The sequence below is a fragment of the Pan paniscus genome, chromosome 6, assembly GCF_029289425.2.
Source record: "Pan paniscus chromosome 6, NHGRI_mPanPan1-v2.0_pri, whole genome shotgun sequence".
NCBI classification, from domain to species: Eukaryota; Metazoa; Chordata; class Mammalia; order Primates; family Hominidae; genus Pan; species Pan paniscus.
The window spans coordinates 13,635,297-13,655,043 of NC_073255.2; the positions used below are offsets into that span (position 1 = coordinate 13,635,297).

At 36.6% G+C, this 19,747-nt stretch overlaps 1 protein-coding gene across 1 annotated transcript in view; it reads left to right on the forward strand.

Moving 5' to 3' along the window:
• NXPH1 (neurexophilin 1) overlaps window positions 1-12,342 on the forward strand; it is a 313,051-nt gene extending 300,709 nt beyond the window's left edge. Inside the window, exon 3 of the mRNA XM_008978685.6 lies at window positions 10,391-12,342. Within this exon, the coding sequence (XP_008976933.1) occupies window positions 10,391-11,152 (762 nt within the window). The 3' untranslated portion in view covers window positions 11,153-12,342. The remainder of the gene's footprint in view (window positions 1-10,390) is intronic.
• The last annotated feature ends 7,405 nt before the right edge of the window (window positions 12,343-19,747 follow it).

The window sequence follows — 19,747 nt, forward strand, 5'->3', positions numbered from 1 at the left end:
AGCCATGAAGCTCCTTTTCTGCTTTTCCATTGTTAATGCAGCTCTGTGGTACCTGAAGCACTGCTTTGCATGAAGGAAATGATGTACCTTTTTTGTTGCTTGTTTTTTGCTTTTGTTTTTTTTTCCTTTAAATTTATTTATTTATTCCCAGCTTTACTGATATGTAATTGACCAATAAAAATGGTATATACTCAAGGCTTATAATGTGATGTTTTGATTTATGTATACACTGTGAAATGATTACCACAACCAAGCTAATTAAAATATCCATTACCTCACATAGTTACCATTTTTTGTGTGTGTATGTAGTGAGAACTCTCCTACTCTCTTAGCAAATTTCAAGTATAGAATACATTGTTAATAACTGTAGTCACCATGTTGTACATTAGAACTCCAGAACTTATTCATCACATAATCAAATGTTTGTATCCTTTAACAAACATCTTTCAATTTCCCCCATTCCCCAGCCTCTGGTAAATACCAGTCTACTTCCTGTTTCTGAGTTCCACTTATTTGGATTCCACATACAAGTGAGATCATGCAGTATTTGTTTCTGTCTAGCTTATTTTACTTAGCACAATGTCCTCTAGGTTCATCCATGCTGCTACAAATGACAGGATTTCCTTCTTTCGTAATAATTTTCTCATCCATTATGCATATTTCTCATTAATTATATAGCTCATATCTTCTTTTTCCATTCATCCCTTGATGGACACTTAGGTCTATATCCTGGCAATTGTGAATAATGCTGCAATGAAGATAAAATGCAGATTTTTTTTGAGACCCTGATTTCATTTTCTTTGGATATAAACCCAGAAGTGGGATTGCTGGATCAAATGGTTGTTCTATTTGTAGTTGTATTTTTTTGAGGAATCTCCATATTGTTTTCCATAATCTCTCTACCAAGTTATAATCCCATCCACAGTGTACAACTGTTCCCTTTCTCCACATCGTGATCAGCACTGATTATTGTTTGACCTTTTCATAATAGTTATGCTGACAGGTGTGAAGTGATATATCACTGTTGTTTTGATTTACAGGAAGGAATGTATTTTTGATGTATTAAAACACTACTTTCCTCTGGCTTATGTAAAATGCAGGTACTTTGGGTATTATCAATAAAATACAGGCTCTAAATTTGTAAGAAAGGAATCTCTGAGTGCCATGTATCCCCCTAAAATATTGATTGTGAATCAAATAACATTCACTATTAAAATAGATGTAGCTAAGAATATGAACAATACAGGTAATTTATTAAGTGCTTACTCTATGCTAGGCACTCCTTTTGCCAAGATACACATGGCATAAAATAGAAAGAACATCTTTCAAATATTCTTAAGACTATAGTCTTGGGAAACTAAACCCTTGAGATAATTGTATGAAAAAGAGTCTAACACATCTTTAAATAGCTGCCTACCTTTCTCTAAACTAGTTAAGAAAGGGTCTAGTGAAAACATGGGCACCACGTAATCTACCTTGTAAGATTCAGAGTGCCTGAGATAGAATTCTAAATTTCTTTGCAGAGAGATAAAGCAAAAGAAATTAAAAGATGAAGGAATACTATATCCATGTAAGTCTATGGCCAGTAAAGACACTTTTGGGTATGGACAACTCATTTTATCCTATATGAACTTCTTTTAAAGTAATCATACAAATATATACACCCAGAAAAAATGAAAATGCAATGAGAGAGGGGAGTGGGATATCTGAAAAAGCAATGAGCAAAGAAAACAATGGAATTGAGGCTAAAATAGTAACTATGTAACCTGGCTATAAAACAATGTAATAATTAAGGATCTATCACACAAAACGTATATAAAATGTAAAAATACGGTATATTCATAATATAGAATTCTAACTATACTTAAGTTTAAAATAAAGGTGATGTGCATTGTAGAATGTTTAGTTAATAAAATACAGGTGATATATCTGAATATACTAGCTGACATGTGTCTCTAAGATATTTTGTTAATTGGAAAATATATAATGTAATTTATAAAATAGACACCATGTATGTAAGATATTTATATATGAAAAAGAAAATACTTAGGAACAATATATACCAAAATTTGAACAGGTTTTATCTTTGGTGGGGGTGGGATTGCAAGGAAGCAGGGGTTGATGATGAAGAACATCTTTTACATTTTATTTTATTAATTTCCCATAATGTTTAATGTTTTAATAAGCATAAATTAATGTAAAATTTCATTATTAAAATGGCTTTTAAAAATAAAGGATATATCCTGTGGAATAGTGAGAAGTAGCTTACCAGCAGTGATCTTGGACAAGTGCTATTTGAGTTTCCATATCTCTTCAGTAAGCTGAAGACTTCGCTATTGACCTCAAAGTTACTGAGTGTGTGAGTGTGTGCGTGTGTGTGGTTTAAATGTAATACAATGCCATATGTAAAGTGCTAATTACAATGTCAGTGATATAGTGTGCCCTTAACCAATAGTAGTCAATATTATGCAACATATATTCAACGTAGGTAACCATAAACCACTAAAATGAAGTTGTAATCATAGAGCAATGTTTGTTTGTTGGTTACTTATTCACCAATGAGCAATGTTGCTTAAGCAATAGTTTTTTTTTTAAACATTTTTGTTTGTGTTCATACATTTGGTGAAATAAATATAAATTTTTCAAAGCAATCTTGAGATTATTTATGCTGAACAGTAATAGATCAACAGTAAAATATGCAGATTGGTAAAAGTTAAAAGACATCTCATTTCTCATTTATAAAAAGAGATATACAAATGTTTGGAGACACTTGTAGTTGAAGATTGTATATATAAAAGAGATATACAAATGTTTGGAGACACTTCTAGTTGAATATTTTATATATAAGGAAGTAAACATTTTGTCACGTACGGCCAGAATAGTTGAAGTGGGAGTGAAGTCGAGAAGTGGTTTATTCCCCCAAAATGGTGTCTTTCAACAATATTTTAAAAGGTAACATATTGGCATTATGGCATTATTACTATAAACCTATTATGAGATGATATTAGAACGAGCAGTGTGTAATTATGCTCCTCAAACATGTATAGGAGGAGCTAGAGCAAAGTGTGGCAACTCTTTTTTTTTCTTTCTTTCTTTTTTTTTTTTTGAGATGGAGTCTCGCTCTGTGGCCCAGGCTGGAGTGCAGTGGCGTGATCTCGGCTCACTGCAAGCTCCGCCTCCCGAGTTCATGCTGTTCTCCCGCCTCAGCCTCCCGAGTAGCTGGGACCACAGGCACCCACCACAGTGCCCGGCCAATTTTTTTGTATTTTCAGTAAAGACAGGGTTTCAGTGTGTTAGCCAGGATGGTCTCTACCTCCCGACCTCGTGATCCGCCCGCCTCGGCCTCCCAAAGTGATGGGATTACAGGCGTGAGCCACCGCGCCCTGCCAAAGTGTGGCAACTCTTCATGCGCTCACACTTCCACCATCCAATGGTGGTTTTTTCTCTCTAGCCCCAAACTCAGTTTCTGTCCTAGGTATGCTCCTTTGATGTTAGATCTAAGTTTGGTCTTTGTTTAATGTTGAAGAAAATGACCCTTGTCTATGCCCCTATTTTTATATAGTCTCAAAAGAATCATATATTTAAAAATGCATACACTTATGTTAAGAATCTTTATGTCTCAATGTTTCTGAAACAATGAGACACATAAAATTTGTGGAAATGGTATCATTGAACTAGAGAGCCAGCTCCTTTGGTAATGGGCATTGGCCACTTTTGACATGGAAAATTATCCTCAGGAAGTATATTTGGTGTTTTCATTATAATATTATAGAAAATAGTTGTAGAAAAAGGTTCATATGCTTTGGTTTTTTGTTTGTTTGTTTGTTTTTTGGTAATCATCTTTATGCCATAGTCCTTACCACTTCTGATGATCAACCTGGCTCCTCTTCTGCCTGTCCTCAAAGTGCTAACATTTTTAAAGATATTCTTAGCATACTTCTTTATTACCACACGTTACTTGCACAATACCATCTACTCATACTACAAAATCAACATTACCATCCCTCTCATGTCTCCAGACCTTCAGATCCTTGTTCCCAGTTTCCTAGTGGATGGCATCACCAGAATGACTTCCCACAGGCGCTTAAACTCCCAATATTTCTATGAGATTTCATTTTATTTTCCAGCCAACTTGTTACCACTGTTTTCCTTACAGATGCAAGCAAACTTTCTCAACCTTTTCATGTTTCTATTTAGCCAAGAATCATCAAGCTGAGTTAATCCTATGTCTGAATTATCTCTTAGATCCATCATTTCTTCCTCTTTTTCTCTGCTACTGTTTTGGTTCAGGTTCACTTCTTTTTCAAATGAAATATTGCAATTAGTTATTTAACTAGTCTCCCTTCCTTCAAGGTCTCTATTAAACCACCCTTTAATATCTACTCAGCGATTCTTCTAGAGCCAGGATGACCTACTTAAAAAGAAAACAAAATGAAATGTAGTGACTCCCTTTTTCCTGTAAGATTAAGTTTAAATGCCTTAGCAGCACCTTTACGATTTGGCTGTAGCCTGCCTTCTGCAGGTTTTTGGCAAGCTCTTCTATTTCTCCTCTAAAGTAATGCTCCCTGGCATTCAGCAGTAAGAAGCTATTTTCTTTTTTTCCCCTTTCTTTATTGACAAGTGAAAATTGTGTATAATTATGGTGTACAGTATAAGGCTATGAGATATGTATACATTGTGGAATGGCTAAATCAAGCTATTTACCATATGCATTATCTCACATACTTGTTTTTTGTGTATGGTGAGAATGCTTAAAATCTACTCTCTTAGCATGGTCTCACTTAAATGCGGAGTGTAAAAAAAGTTGAACTCATAAAAACAGAGTAAAATGGTGGTAACCTGGGGGGTGGGGGTGGGTGGAGTAGAGAGATGTTTGTCTATGAATATAAAATTTTAGTTAGAGAATAATAAATTTGTTTTTTCATTCTTACATTTGACACGTCCTTTCTCTGCTCTGTGCTTTGGCACTGTCTGCCCCGAAACAGAGTCTTGCTCTGTCGCCAGGCTGGAGTGCAGTGGTGCGATCTTGGCTCACTGCAACCTCCGTTTCCCTGATTCAAGCAATTCTCCTGCCTCTGCCTCCCTAGTTGCTGGGACTACAGGCGGGTGCCACCACACCCAGCTAATTTTTTTTTTTTTGTATTTTTAGTAGAGACAGGGTGTCACCATGTTGGCCAGGATGATCTGATCTCTTGACCTCGTTATCCTCCTGCCTTGGCCTCCCAAAGTGCTAGGATTTCAGGTGAGAGCTACTGTCCCCGGCCCTGTTCTTTATCCTTGGAAGAACTCCTCTGGCCCATGCACTAGCTGTTAAACTACCAAGCCTCTTTTATGTACCACATCTAAGGATCATCTCTTCTGTTATACCTTCTCTACCTTTCAACTTTGACTATGATTGCTGGAATGTTACACATAGTGCTGGTTGCATCACACTGTGATGGCTTAATTGATGCCTCCAGTAGACTGTGAACTTCTCCAGAGCCAGGACCATGTGCCATTGATGTTTGCATTTCTTTATTCCACTCAATATTCTTGTAGTCTCACTATACAGCTATTTTGTTCATAAGACAAAAGAAATTGGAGTTGTTAGTCTTGAACAGCTCTGGGGACTTTGCTAAGGAACCTTCCTGTTTTTTCCAGATTTATATTCTCTTTTAGACATTGCCCTACTCCCTTCCTAAGTAAAAAGCAAGGACTGAGGGAATAAGAATATTTAAGACAGTGTTAATGATGATTACAGCTGAAAACTGCTTTGATTCTTTACCCACACTGAGATGTTCCAGAGAGGCTTCCTGACTGTCAGCACCACTTGAAGCCTTTCCCATTATATCACTGAAGGCAAATAATTCATTGCATTTGGAAGCTAAGCTGTTTAATAGCTAAAATTATGCTCATCCTTTGTTAACTTGAGTTCAACCACTTACTTTATTTGCCATATATTTAGGTAGTCACAGCAGCACTTTCAAAAATATATGCTTGCTTTCTTTCCTTTTCAACATTTCAATTCATGTTACATTGTTTGGAGTTCAATATATATTGATGCTATCCTTAATATAAATTTTAAAAATTATTTTATTATGGTATGAGCACTTAATGTGAGTTCCACCCTCAACAAATTTTTAAACTGTAAAATACAATATTGGCTATAAGTACAAATGTTGTACAGCAGATCTCTAGAATTTATTTCAACCTGATTAACTAAAACTTTATGCTCATTTTCTCCCCATTTTCTTCTCCCCCTCCTTTCCCCCACAGCATGCTTTTTTTGAAATTGTTTGCTTTATGTTTGTGGTTATATTGAAGGGAGATTTTCTTTCAAGAATGGTTTATGCTCTTAAATCCGATTATAAATTAATAATTTACATAAAATATTATGTAGTGAGATTCAGAGGTAAAAATATCTGGTGATGACAACAGCTAAGACGACTATTGAACAGTGTTCCAGGTACTGTCCTTAGTAATTTGAATGGAGTGCCCTATTTAATCCTCACAACAGCCCTGTGAAGAAGATTGATATTATTCTTCTATTCCCTGGAAGAGAGAAACAGTGAAGCTTGAACAAGTTAAGTAACTTGCCCACATCACACAGCTGTTAAAGATCAGAACCTGGACTGGGATTCAGGCAGTCTGACTCCAGAGCGCACTCCCATAATTACTACAGCTGTGGATAACATAATTTAGAACTAAACAATTTTTATTCTACCTGAAAATCAGAGGTTTGTCTGTCAGAGGAGTCTTAGCAACTTTTTGAATAGATTGATTCTTCCTTCTTGAAACCATATTCACTACTTCCACAAGTTTTATTTCCCCCTATGCTACTGGTAAATTGAACTGTAAATCCCTCTTTTCCTCCTTCTTTGGGATAATTTCGTTACTGCTTCATTAGCCAGTGCATCATGAAAGCATCTCAATACAGCCCTTTGCTGATGCTGAGATATAAGCACTAAGCCACTACTAAATGCGTTCCTGTATTTATTCTTTTTGCCACACAAACAATGGGAAACTGTCTAGATAATTCCAGGCAAAAGCCAGAGAAGAGGATACACATGTATTTGTTTTATACTGAGGCGTAGATGTAGGAACTGTGATAAGGGCAATGCTTATGTAACTAGGCAAGCGCAGATTCAGATGTTTAATCAATTAGATTTTATTCACACACACACACAGTCTCCCAAATCCAAAGGTATGTACTATTTTTACTGATTAATGTTAGTTTTAAATTTTACATTATAGCTACTCTGTGTTATAGAAAAATAGTATCTTTTGAAATGCAGTACCTTCAGAAAATGAGTGGGAAAGCTGTAGTTATTTTTATTAGTTTTATAACTATAATGAAAAATACTAACTCTGGAACTGCTAAGGATAATCCTTTTGATGTGAGAGTAAATATTTTTCCATAATGGAATGGCTTTATTGTCAGGATAGATTGGAAATGTATTGTTTTTTTCTTAAGAAAAGTTATATATTCCTATGCATAATCCTCCTCTCCCAAGGAATATTTTTCCTCTCAACTTTATCCTATTAGAAATTAATATTTAGTCCTTATTAAAAATTACTTGTGCTAAAGCAACCATTTTGCTGTTATTAGTCATTTCTACTGTTTGAATGTGGTCCATTTCTGCGATACTATTTTGGTATGAAGAAAATCTGTAAACAGGAAACAGTTTGGGTACATAGGGGAAAGGAGAGATACCAAAGCAAGGGTTGAGCAAAAGTGAAAGGGAAGTACTTACAACTCAAAAAAAGTTGGCAGCAAAGATAACCTTCTGTCAATTTCCTATATTTTCCCCAAGACCACTAATGGCCATCTGATAGCCCCATTTGACTCCACAGCAGGGTGTTTGCTTATTGTGGGGAGCAGACACTTTAAAAGGACTGACTGCATACACGAGGCTGGTCCGTGTTTCTCTTAGATGTGACCTTGCCCTGACAATAATCCAGAGACTGATTCTCCATTGGTCAGTGTTATCTATTCTTCCTTCATCTCTGCACACAATGGCCCTCTGCATCTTTCCATGAAGGCATTGCTATTGCCTTGGGGATCACAGCAGATGCAACTGTACTCGAGCTAGCAGCCTGAAAGAGTTCACAGTTTTTTTTGTTAGCCTACCCAAAGTTTCAGTTTTGGCTTTTCAGGGTGCTGTCATGGGATACAAACACATGATGAAGTTGCGTTTTATCTCAGATGCAATGAATTTTCATGGAGACAAACTTGCACAGTTTTAAAGCTCAGCATTATTAGGAAGATTACAGCTTCAGCTGGTATTCTTTCTGTGGTGAGAACAGTCCAGCCACACTCATTTTATCTCAATTTGAACAGGCAAATAGGAGACTGCTTCTTGGCTTGAAAAGAAGGATTACAAGATCTAAGAGCTTTTGTTCTAGTTTAGATGACGAAGGTTCTCTGCATCCATGTCCCTGGGGGAGCCCATTTTTTTCCACATTCCAAGCACTTGGCTGTGTAATCCTGTGCAAAACTTCTCCCAGGCAAGATCTCCATATGTATTATTTGGTTGCTTTCTCTAATTGTCCTCAAACATCAGCTTAGTATTCACAATAATAGCTACATTTATTGAGCCCTTTCCAAATGCTAGCCACTGTTCTAAAGGTTTTACCTGTTTAGCTCACTCAATCCTCACAAACTTATGAAGTAGCTATCATATTGCCTACATTTTACAGATTCAGGAAACAGAGGCAGAGGGAAGTTAACTAACCTGACCAGGGGCACACAGCTTGGCAGTGTCAGAGCTGGGAGGGAATTCCAGGGAGTCTGGCTCTAGAATTTATGGTCTTGCTCTCCAGGGATTGAGAGCGCATCCTTTCAGTAACAAGTGGTTGAGTAAAATGCTATTTTCAGGTCACATTTGTATCCTAACAAGAGTCCCACACAACTAAGTCTAGGGAAGTGTCCCTGGAACACAGCTATAATTCCTAATGGGCCTGAATTTTAAAAAGCTTTCCAGGAATGACCATTCATTTTAAGAACAGTTTGGAAGGAGACTGGAGGGTCCAATGAAGCTGCTGAGTAGTAATCAGGCTGGTATCTGAGACAAGACTCAGAACTGGTTCTCCAGGGGCATGGCAATATAAGTTTATTGTGAAATGTGGCTTTTTAATGGGTAGCTGAGGACTCCATTCAACAGCCTTACCTTAAAACAGCAAGTCCACATATTGAATGGTTTACTGGTCTTGGCTATTTTAGTTCCCGTGGGTCCTTAGTTCTGTTAGCTCCTGTCCTTGATTCTTCCATGTCAGGATAAGAAGTTACTGCTTTAACTACAGGCCAGTGTGGTCATTGTGGCCACTGGTTCTTCTGTATCTCTGTGCAGTTCGAAATACAATTCTTTCCTAAGAAATAATCTTGGGGTCCTAGGAGAACAGTGTCTGCATGTGACTCTCATAATCCACCCTGAAGTGACCTCTCAGTCATTGACCACATGTTGTTGGTTTCTCTAGAATTGACAATTACTTAAAGTCACGTTCCTAGATCACATGTTAAGCCCTGCAAGGTAAAAAATTATGTCTTATTCAATATATTCATTGCTTATTATAGGTTATAGTAAACATGTTATTTTGTTTTGACCAGTTAAAATACACCAGAGTCTCTTTGCAAAACTAACTTTTCTAATATGACTGTAATATGGATAACGAAATAGTCTAAAGGGTGTCAGTTGACATATGTCTGAGAATCACAGTTTATTTCATATTTATATATTTCTTCTAACAAAATGGGATACATGTGCAGAATATGCAGGTTTGTTACACAAGTATACATGTGCCATGGTGTTTTGCTGCACCTATTGACCCGTTCTCTAAGTTCCCTCCCCTCACCTCTCCACCCCTCAGCAGGCTCTGGTGTGTGCTGTTTGCCTCTCTGTGTCCAGAGAATCATACAGTTTTAAAGCTTAGGGTAATTTTGAAATAGAAAAAGAACATAATGATTTATAAAATTTGATTTCAAAAGTGTTTGAATTTTTGTGCTAAGAAGTAATTACTTTGGTTTATATTTGAATTTACTTTGCTTTATTCATGCTGGGTGGCCTTTTCTTCCATTAACCAATGGTTTTATATAATTTTTAGGTCATATTTAGTAGTTTTTCCACCCACATCTCCTTTCTTCCATTGTTATACAAAAATATAAGTGGTGTTTTATCACATATTAAAAAATAGTGGCCAGATGCTGATGGTGCTTTTAAAATGTAATTATTTAATTCTGAGACTCTGGGAGAGGGGGCTTAGATCTCTGCTTTGGGTGGTCTTCTCAGATGCGGTGCTTTTAAAAAAAAGTGTAATTATTTAATTCTGAGACTCAGAGAAGGCTTGGATCTATGCATTGGGTGTTATTCTCAGATGCAGAGATGTAAATGGCATTTTTCTGTTCTGTTTTCAGGTCACATGTGCCAATTTAACGAACGGTGGAAAGTCAGAACTTCTGAAATCAGGAAGCAGCAAATCCACACTAAAGCACATATGGACAGAAAGCAGCAAAGACTTGTCTATCAGCCGACTCCTGTCACAGACTTTTCGTGGCAAAGAGAATGATACAGATTTGGACCTGAGATATGACACCCCAGAACCTTATTCTGAGCAAGACCTCTGGGACTGGCTGAGGAACTCCACGGACCTTCAAGAGCCTCGGCCCAGGGCCAAGAGAAGGCCCATTGTTAAAACGGGCAAGTTTAAGAAAATGTTTGGATGGGGCGATTTTCATTCCAACATCAAAACAGTGAAGCTGAACCTGTTGATAACTGGGAAAATTGTAGATCATGGCAATGGGACATTTAGTGTTTATTTCAGGCATAATTCAACTGGTCAAGGGAATGTATCTGTCAGCTTGGTACCCCCTACAAAAATCGTGGAATTTGACTTGGCACAACAAACTGTGATTGATGCTAAAGATTCCAAGTCTTTTAATTGTCGCATTGAATATGAAAAGGTTGACAAGGCTACCAAGAACACACTCTGCAACTATGACCCTTCAAAAACCTGTTACCAGGAGCAAACCCAAAGTCATGTATCCTGGCTCTGCTCCAAGCCCTTTAAGGTGATCTGTATTTACATTTCCTTTTATAGTACAGATTATAAACTGGTACAGAAAGTGTGCCCTGACTACAACTACCACAGTGACACACCTTACTTTCCCTCGGGATGAAGGTGAACATGGGGGTGAGACTGAAGCCTGAGGAATTAAAGGTCATATGACAGGGCTGTTACCTCAAAGAAGAAGGTCACATCTGTTGCCTGGAATGTGTCTACACTGCTGCTGTTGTCAACTGGCTGCAAAATACACTAGTGGAAAACAATCTGATGTAATTTCTGCCCAGTCAGCTTCATCCCTCAGTATAATTGTAAATCATCACAGATTTTGAAGTCACACGTGAAGACATGCTCTCACATATAGAGGTACACAAACACACTGTCATGCACATTTCAGCTTGCATCTATCATGATTCCTGTTGAGAGGGCTTTCATTGTCTGACTCATAATGGTTCAGGATCAACTATCATCAAACGGAAGGATTAACTAGACAGAGAATGTTTCTAACAGTTGCTGTTATGGAAATCTCCTTTAAAGTCTTGAGTACATGCTAATCAATAATCTCCACTCATGCATTCCTACTGCTTGGAGTAGCTGTACTGGTAAATACTACTGTAGGAGTATCTGCTTGTTAAAATGGAAAAATGTGTCTTTAGAGCTCAGTATTCTTTATTTTACAAACACAACAAAATGTAGTAACTTTTTTCCAGCATACAGTAGGCACATTCAAAGTGGTCCAAGATGGCTCTTTTTTCTTTGAAAGGGGCCTGTTCTCAGTAAAGATGAGCAAACATTTGGAATTTACATGTGGGCAGACATTGGGATAACAACTTTCATCACCAATCATTGGACTTTTGTGAAGTCGACACCAGCTAAGGCTGCTTAAAATAAGTTCTGATCATTATATAAGAAGGGAAATGCCTGGCAGACACCATGTAAGTTATAAGTGTCTGTCTTATCTTTACTACACATATTGTAACAAATTCAATATCCTAGTCTTCATTTGTATGAATGGTTTGTATTGTACATAGTTTAACCAAGTGTTATTTGAGCTGCTTATTAATATTAACTTGTACTTGTCTCTCTGCTTGTTATTGGTTAAGAAAAAAGGATATGAGGAATTCATTTTATCAATGTAGCTGTGAAGGCCATTAAAAAGACAAACAATGTACAGAGCATTTATTCAGATCAAGTATTGTTGAAAGCTATACATATACAACATTACAGTCTGTCTGTATTTAGATATTTTATTTCTGGACAAAATGAAATGTACATAAAAATAAAACACTTAAAGTTGAGTTTCAATATGTACTTGTGTAAGATGGTGATTTAAATGGTTCTGACAAGAAGAATGTGCTGGAATACAGTCCTGGCTTTGCATCTCATATCTCTAAATTTGTACAGAACTATCTAAACGGCTGTTAGTTGCCCAGTCAAAACAACTTAAGAGTTTCAATCTGAAGCCTGGGGAATTTGTGGCATACAGCATTGCATACATTTTTGGTTTGGTGTCATGCTAGTTATTCAAGAATACCAAAAATCAATGAACATCAGGAGATAATTGAGGTCTCCTAAATTAATTATATATAGTTGAATTATTTCCTGACCAGTCTTTATTTAGCAGAAGAACGGAAGTGAAAGCATTCTTTTTGCTTTAGCAGAGTCAAGATGCCTGAAGATTGTGGCTGAATTTTCCTGATTATACTGTAATGACTCAACTCAACTGAAGAAATTGTGATAACATTGGAGGGCTTCAATGCTCAATTTACCTATAGCAGATTGGATCAACTTTATATATATATATATATAGAGAGAGAGAGCGAGAGAGAGAGCATTGTTTATGGACATTATTTTAAAAAATAATTGCTGTACACAATCTCAGCAAAATAACCAGATGAATAGTTGCTGTACACAATCTCAGCAAAATAACCAGATGAAGAAATATGGGAGGTGACCAATTTTTAAAGCCATGAGTTGGGAATCGGAATTTGAATTGTTTCAAAGGTTAACAAACTATGTCAAATTAAGAACACAAATTCATTATCATCTTCCCCTTATGGTACTTAGAAATAAGTCTGTTTTCATACAGAAAATAAAGTACTGCAAGAGAAACAAAACCAGAGTTCTAAAGTGAGAACTCAATAACCGATTTGATTAACGAGAGTCAACTGCAAATTGAGCACTCATTACTCTGTTAAATGTCCATTTCTTGAAATGCTCCAAAATATCTAGACCATTTATATCAATATAGTTATTAATTAATTAATTTACCATGGAATTTAGAAGCTAATGTTAGAACGGCGTCTCTTTGGCACTACAGGCAGTAAGACCATAATGAGTCCTAGCTGCTGAACATACTTGCCGTAGATAAATCTTGTCATTCTGGAGTTTACTTATCAAAAGTGATCACTTAGGAATTAGTTGGCTCTTAGCAAACATGAGAGTAAGTAAGAAAGGAAAAAAAATATTTTTAAAGGATCCTTCGATTAGTGGACTATGAGTCTCATTGTATGGTCTGATCTGTCGTTTTGTAATACAAAATTCAAAGTAAGATAAAAATGTACTTCAGTCTCCAACCCTCTATCTTGCATTCTAACCTCCCAATGAAATATAGCTTATACAGTTTTATAAACACACAGAACACAGCTAACTAACATTCATAGACTGAAATGTTTTACTGAGATTTTCTTTAGAAGAAAAACAAAAGAAGAAGAAAAGATGTAGCAAACTTCCAACAAGCATTTTAATTTTAAAAAATCCAAACCTTCAGGACCCTTATTCTGGCCCAGTACACATTCATCCCAAACTTCTATATCAACAACACCTCTATCTGTAATAGAGAAAAATTATTATGATATAGAACTTTGATTCAAAGAAACGTATTTGCACCCATTAAATTCTTCCTTTCTTAGACAAGGAAATGGGTGAAGGAAGATGATCAATGTCAAAAAAAGATCAAAGGCTCAGAGGAAAACTGTTAGACCAACTTGTTGCTTAAACAAACTGGTTAAGTTTTAACTGTGTTAGAAAATGCTTTTGTTATTTGGAAAATAAACTTTAAGCAACACTAAGAAAATAACATTCTCTAGAATCTTAAATGTTATTTTACGCCTTTGCTGAAGTATAGAAAAAAAATCTTCCAGGTGGAAGTGGTTAGTATCTGATGCAAACATGGGTTTGTCATCTCCTAGTGTTCGTTTCAAAAACATTTTAGTAAAATCAAAATTATTATAAAGTAATGATTGTTGTAGCTTCTTGCCTCATGGAAGAAAAATGATACAAATTACTGGTTTATTTCTTTATAAAACAACAAAAAAATGAATTGTCATGTTCTCAGTTGGGCATTTTTGGGTCCATGGCTCTTGAGAGAATTTCTCTGAACGAGTGGAAGGGGCATACCTGGTAATGTCACACAGTGAAGTTCTGGAAGTGATTACCTTGCAAGTAATTGAGACACTTGTTAAATTTAAAAGTGTGGACTGGGAATCTTCAGGTTCCTACATTTCAGCAATAAATTGTAAGCCATATTTTTGCACAGAATAGATTAAAAAATCATGAGAAGCCTGAGAAAGTGTTTTCTTTTCACTTTTTTCCCACTGCTTTATATGTAAGAAGCAGCCTAATGAATAAACAGCTCTTTGGAAAAGTAATGTCCATTTTCACCGTCAGCTTTGAATGCCCAGTTTTAGCCTGAAAGAAATTCTAATGGCCGTATTTACAAACCATTGGAAGAAGTGGTTGATATACCAGTTTTAGAACTTTATTTACCTGTTCAACTATCAATCTATTTATTTTACATTTGTTTCTTTTACGTTTTTCAAATAAAATGCAAGTTAGTATATCGATTCAAATATTTAAAAATAAACAATTTGCATAAAAATTATGACCACTTATCGAATCTCTAGACGACAAAAATTGAGTATAGGCTGAATACAAAAATTGACTATAGGCTGAATCAAATCCTGAAAAACTTACTGCAAGGTCAGGGTTTTCTCAGGAGTCCCATGCATATGAAAGAATAATTGCGGGGGTTGGGTACATAAGACAAAAAGTCTAAAATTGCAGTGTATCATTAAGTTTTATATACAATAATATCAGAAATATTTTACTTAACAAATTTCTAATTTCTGTTTACTAGGATGGGAAAGACAGAAACCTCCTAATAAAAGTTTTAGTTAGGATTTGCTCCATGAGCAAGGTCTAGAGAAACAGCCTTAAGGTAGGGGAGTACTGGCGCCAAGCAGCTAGCCAGGTGTCCCATGCCTGACCAAAAGTACTTTCCTAATTCTGCATCAGTGATAATATGCCTTTTATCACTGATGGTTTGCAGGATAACTGTAAAGCTCCCAGATGTGATGGCTATGGAAGGCCTAGAGACTTTCTGTTGGTGGCTGGAGTAGCTGTTGCCATCAGAGGCCAGGTGTTGCTACCCAAAATTCTAGCTACTGAATTAGACATACAGCTCTGTTCACATCCTCACCCAAAAGTCTCTGGCTTTTTATTTCCTGATCTTAGTAGTTCAAAGGGACAAATAGAATGCAATTCTTCTACTCAAACACAAGAGTAAACTTGGCCCTTGTGATTGTGATAATTTAAAGAAACAATGCAAGCAAGTTGTTGGAATGCAGCTATTGTTGAATACTTTTTTTTTTTTTTTTTTTTTTTGAGATGGAGTCTTGCTGTGTCACCCAGGCTAGAGTGCAGTGGTGTGATCTCGGCTCGCTGCAACCTTCGCCTCCCAGGTTCAAGCGATTCTTCTGCCTCAGCCTCCCAAGTAGCTGGGATTACAGGCATGCACCACCACATCTGGCTAATTTATGTATTTTTAGCAGACATGGGGTTTCACCATCTTGGCTAGGCTGGTCTTGAACTCCTGACCTCCTGATCCATCGCGGCCTCCCAAAGTGATAAGTATTTTTTTTTAAATAAAAAGTCTACCATTGTTTCCATTACTGCCAAAATTTACCATGTCAATTTTCTGAAGTCCAGTTTTATTACCAAAATCAATTTGTTTTGCATTTTATAGCAATTTTTGATAGCAAGCATGGCCAAATGACATTGCCTAAGCAGGTTAAAAATATTTCATAAACTTTGTAAGAGAGGTAAACAATTGCTATTCTCTTTTATTAACCCCCTTAACCCAAAAGAGAAAGGGGTACAGGTCCATGATAATGGCGAATATTTGTTGAACACATAAGGGTGGGCCATTTACTGTGCTAGGCATTTCTACCTATTCCCTCACTTAAGCATCATGACTCTGTGAGGAAGGTGCTCTCATGCCCGTGTTACAAGAGGAGACTGATGCTTAGAAACATGAAGTAACCTCCCTGAAGTAGCACAGCTCTTAAGTGATAAATCAGGGAGTCAAAACCCATCTCTAGACTCCAGAAACTGACTTTTTAAACTGTTACTCCTCTCTGTTATTCTATTTTCAAATTGCATTGAAAACACTTCTACCCCAAATTAGCACATTTAATGTAAACATAAGCATGGTATCATTATATCGAAAAGAGATGAATAATTCATTTAATTCATTTATTTTTCTTCAGCTTTTTGCTATTTTTCTTATTTGCTCAGGTCCCCCTCATAATCCTGTGGCGAATTCCAGCCCTGGTAGCTCTCAGGCAGAAACCAGCTATACAATGTAGTTGCCTCTGCCAATACACTGCTGCGGTAGCTAGCATTGTTCCCCAAACTACTTTTTATAAAATCATTTTTGATTTAGGGCCAGAGTTGTTTCTGAGCTTGATACATATGAAAGTTGCAGGTCAGGGATAAATGGAGCTATAACGTAATTCAGAATTACTCAAGATTCCTTCACAAGAATCTCATTTCAGGGAAATACTACTGCATGCTTAGGAAGCTTTCAGCAACGTGACTTAAGTTTTCCTCAAAAATGACTTAGATAATTTTAATGTGGCTTTTTTTCAACTGTATTTATTTCATATCATAGTGAGTCTTTCTGCCCTTCTGCTACAGGCTTTGAATTGGGTATTCTCATGGAGTCAAAACAAAAACACATGAGGGTATTTTCTGTAAAAAGCTTAAGTGAGTTGAGGATACTTGAAAAGGTTGCTCAAATCCTGTCTTCTGATATGTTTCATTTTCCTTGCTTTCAAGGTTTTATTCTTAAACACACACACACACACACCAAAAATGGTAACAATTTCCTTATTTTACTTTCTCAAGTTTGTTAGAAACCCAGCTCTATACACAAAACAGGAGTTGGAATACACTGAATGTTTGTGGCTGCTGTGCCCTGGTACTCTATGACAGTGATACTTATACTCACTTACTTTTTGTAACTTATTCATGTTTTGCTCATGTATAAAATTAACATTCTTTAAGAGAACCGTAAGTGTGAAGGCAACTTGTACTCCATTATGTTAACAGAATCATGTTCAAATTCTAGCATGTTATAAATAATCTGTGAACTCAATGTATGAACTCTGTTATTAACTGAACCTGGTCACCTTTTCATTTTTCCCCTAATTTTGGAAAAAAGTGAATTTTATTATTAAAACGACACATGTTCAAGTCTAAGCTATTTCACTCTCTATAAATTACAAAACACTAGAAGTGTAGTTGAGCTTAAAATGATCTTCGTTTTCTTTGGTTCACAGGATTTTTGTTTGTTTTCATCAGGTATTTGTGAGGTATTACTCTTGCAGTTACTTTTAGTGGGGCCTTTTGCAGTATGTGCCCCCAATCCCCATACACACATTTACCTATTTGCACCATGTGCGCTTCCCCAACTTAGGCAACTACAGCTTCCCACATTCAGGCCTCTGCTGTTGCAGGGCCAAAAAACAAATAAGGACATTGGAAATTCTTGGCAAATTTATTTTGAAAATTTGGCAGAGCTAATGATCTTGTCATAAAAAGTTTTTCTGTTTGTTGCTTTGTTTTCTTTCCACTTGAGTTATGTATATCAAAAGGAATGCCTTGAAGCACGAGGATATAAATTCTGCATCATATCTAATAGAGTTTCTTGGAAAAAGTTAAGGTCATGCAGAGCCAGTTCCTCCTCACTCATTCCACCAACTCAAAATAGGTGTTCTGTATTCACACTGTGAGGAAAAGGAATTCACTAGTGGAGGCAAGATTATAAATGCTGGGGTGGCCCTGGGAAAGGGCCTTGACCTCTTGGGGCTTCGGGATCTGACAGCAGGGGGATACTTCCTCCCGGAATGGAATATGGGGAAACAGCAAGTCTTGCAGCAGAATTGAGATGGCTGTATGCAGTAGCTAGGCCATTGGGAAAGGGGTGTCAAAAGTCTCATGAGAGCAGCAGGAAGTTTTCTGTTGTAGCAAAGTGGCATAAACTTGATGGAGCCCAGAGTACCAAAGAGGCCTTGAGATTAGAACAAGAAGTATGCAGGAGCCATCTACCAGACCTGACTACTGCAGACTAGACAGGATTTGAGTTTCTGGGAGGCCAGTGTGGGCTCATAGTGATTGAGAATTGGGTAACAGCTTCTGCCAACACCATGGCATTTTATATGCCCTGTGAAAGTTGTATGCAACCTTTGGAACAGGTTCGAATAATCCCTAGATAGGTTGAAAACGACTTCGATTGGCTGAGATTTTGTGTGTTCTCCATGTGGCAGAATTTGGGTTTAAGAGAAAAAGTTATGCTACAGAAAGGTAAAATTACTTTTTCTACAGTTGATTATGTGACTAATTAACAGCAACTAGATGTTATTTTATTCATTTGATGAAATTTGGTGGTATATATTTTGGGAAAAGTAGAATGGTAGCACACTGTGAAACAGAGGTTTTAATATAGAGACACCTATATTGAAGGACAAGATAGCCTATTAAAATGTAGAGAGGATTTTGTGACCTTTATGATGCTTCCCATCCAATAGAAATTCAACATTTTAATATTGGCTTAGATAATTTTCATAAATAATGGTTTTAGATTCAAAGGACAATTACAGAAGTATGAAGGAGATGGGTCAAGTGTAAATACGTTTGCAAATCACACCTTCAACATTATTCCCCCCTTTGCCTTCTGGAATGGAATTTTAATACTTTGTGGATAAGTGTAGAACTTAGTTTCAAACACTGACATACTGAAAGGAACAGAAGATTTTTTACACTTTGTGGATAAGTGTAGAACTCAGTTTCAAACACTGACATACTGAAAGAAACAGAAGTTTTAGGAAATCTTACACACCTGTGCTATGGAGATGCATTGCACTGGGAATGGGACTCAACCTAACTCATCAGCTGCACATCTAACACTCTTCTGTTATACCAAACTATACTTTCTCCACTCTCTCTGAGAGGTCCTACTTGTATAATTGTAAAATAATCTTTCTATATTAGGGCCATGGTCTACACATATGTCCCAAATTCCTAAATTTCCACAGACATAGTAAAATTTCCATTGCCTGGTAAATTTCTATTGCCTGGTAAATTTTGTTTTCTTTGGATCACAAGATTTTTGTTTTGTTTTCATCAGGTATTTATGAGGTTTTCCTCACAAATATACATTGCCATAGTAAATTTCCATGCTTGGGCCTCTGAAATAGGACATGAAGGAGGCTAAGAAGGAGACAGAACTAAGCTATTTGTGTAATTTTCTATCTTAGCATTCATGTATTCATTTGACATATTTACTGAATGTCTACATGTGTCATGTGCCAGGTTAAGTTCTGAGTATATAGCAGTGAACAACATAGACAAAGTCCCTGACTGACTT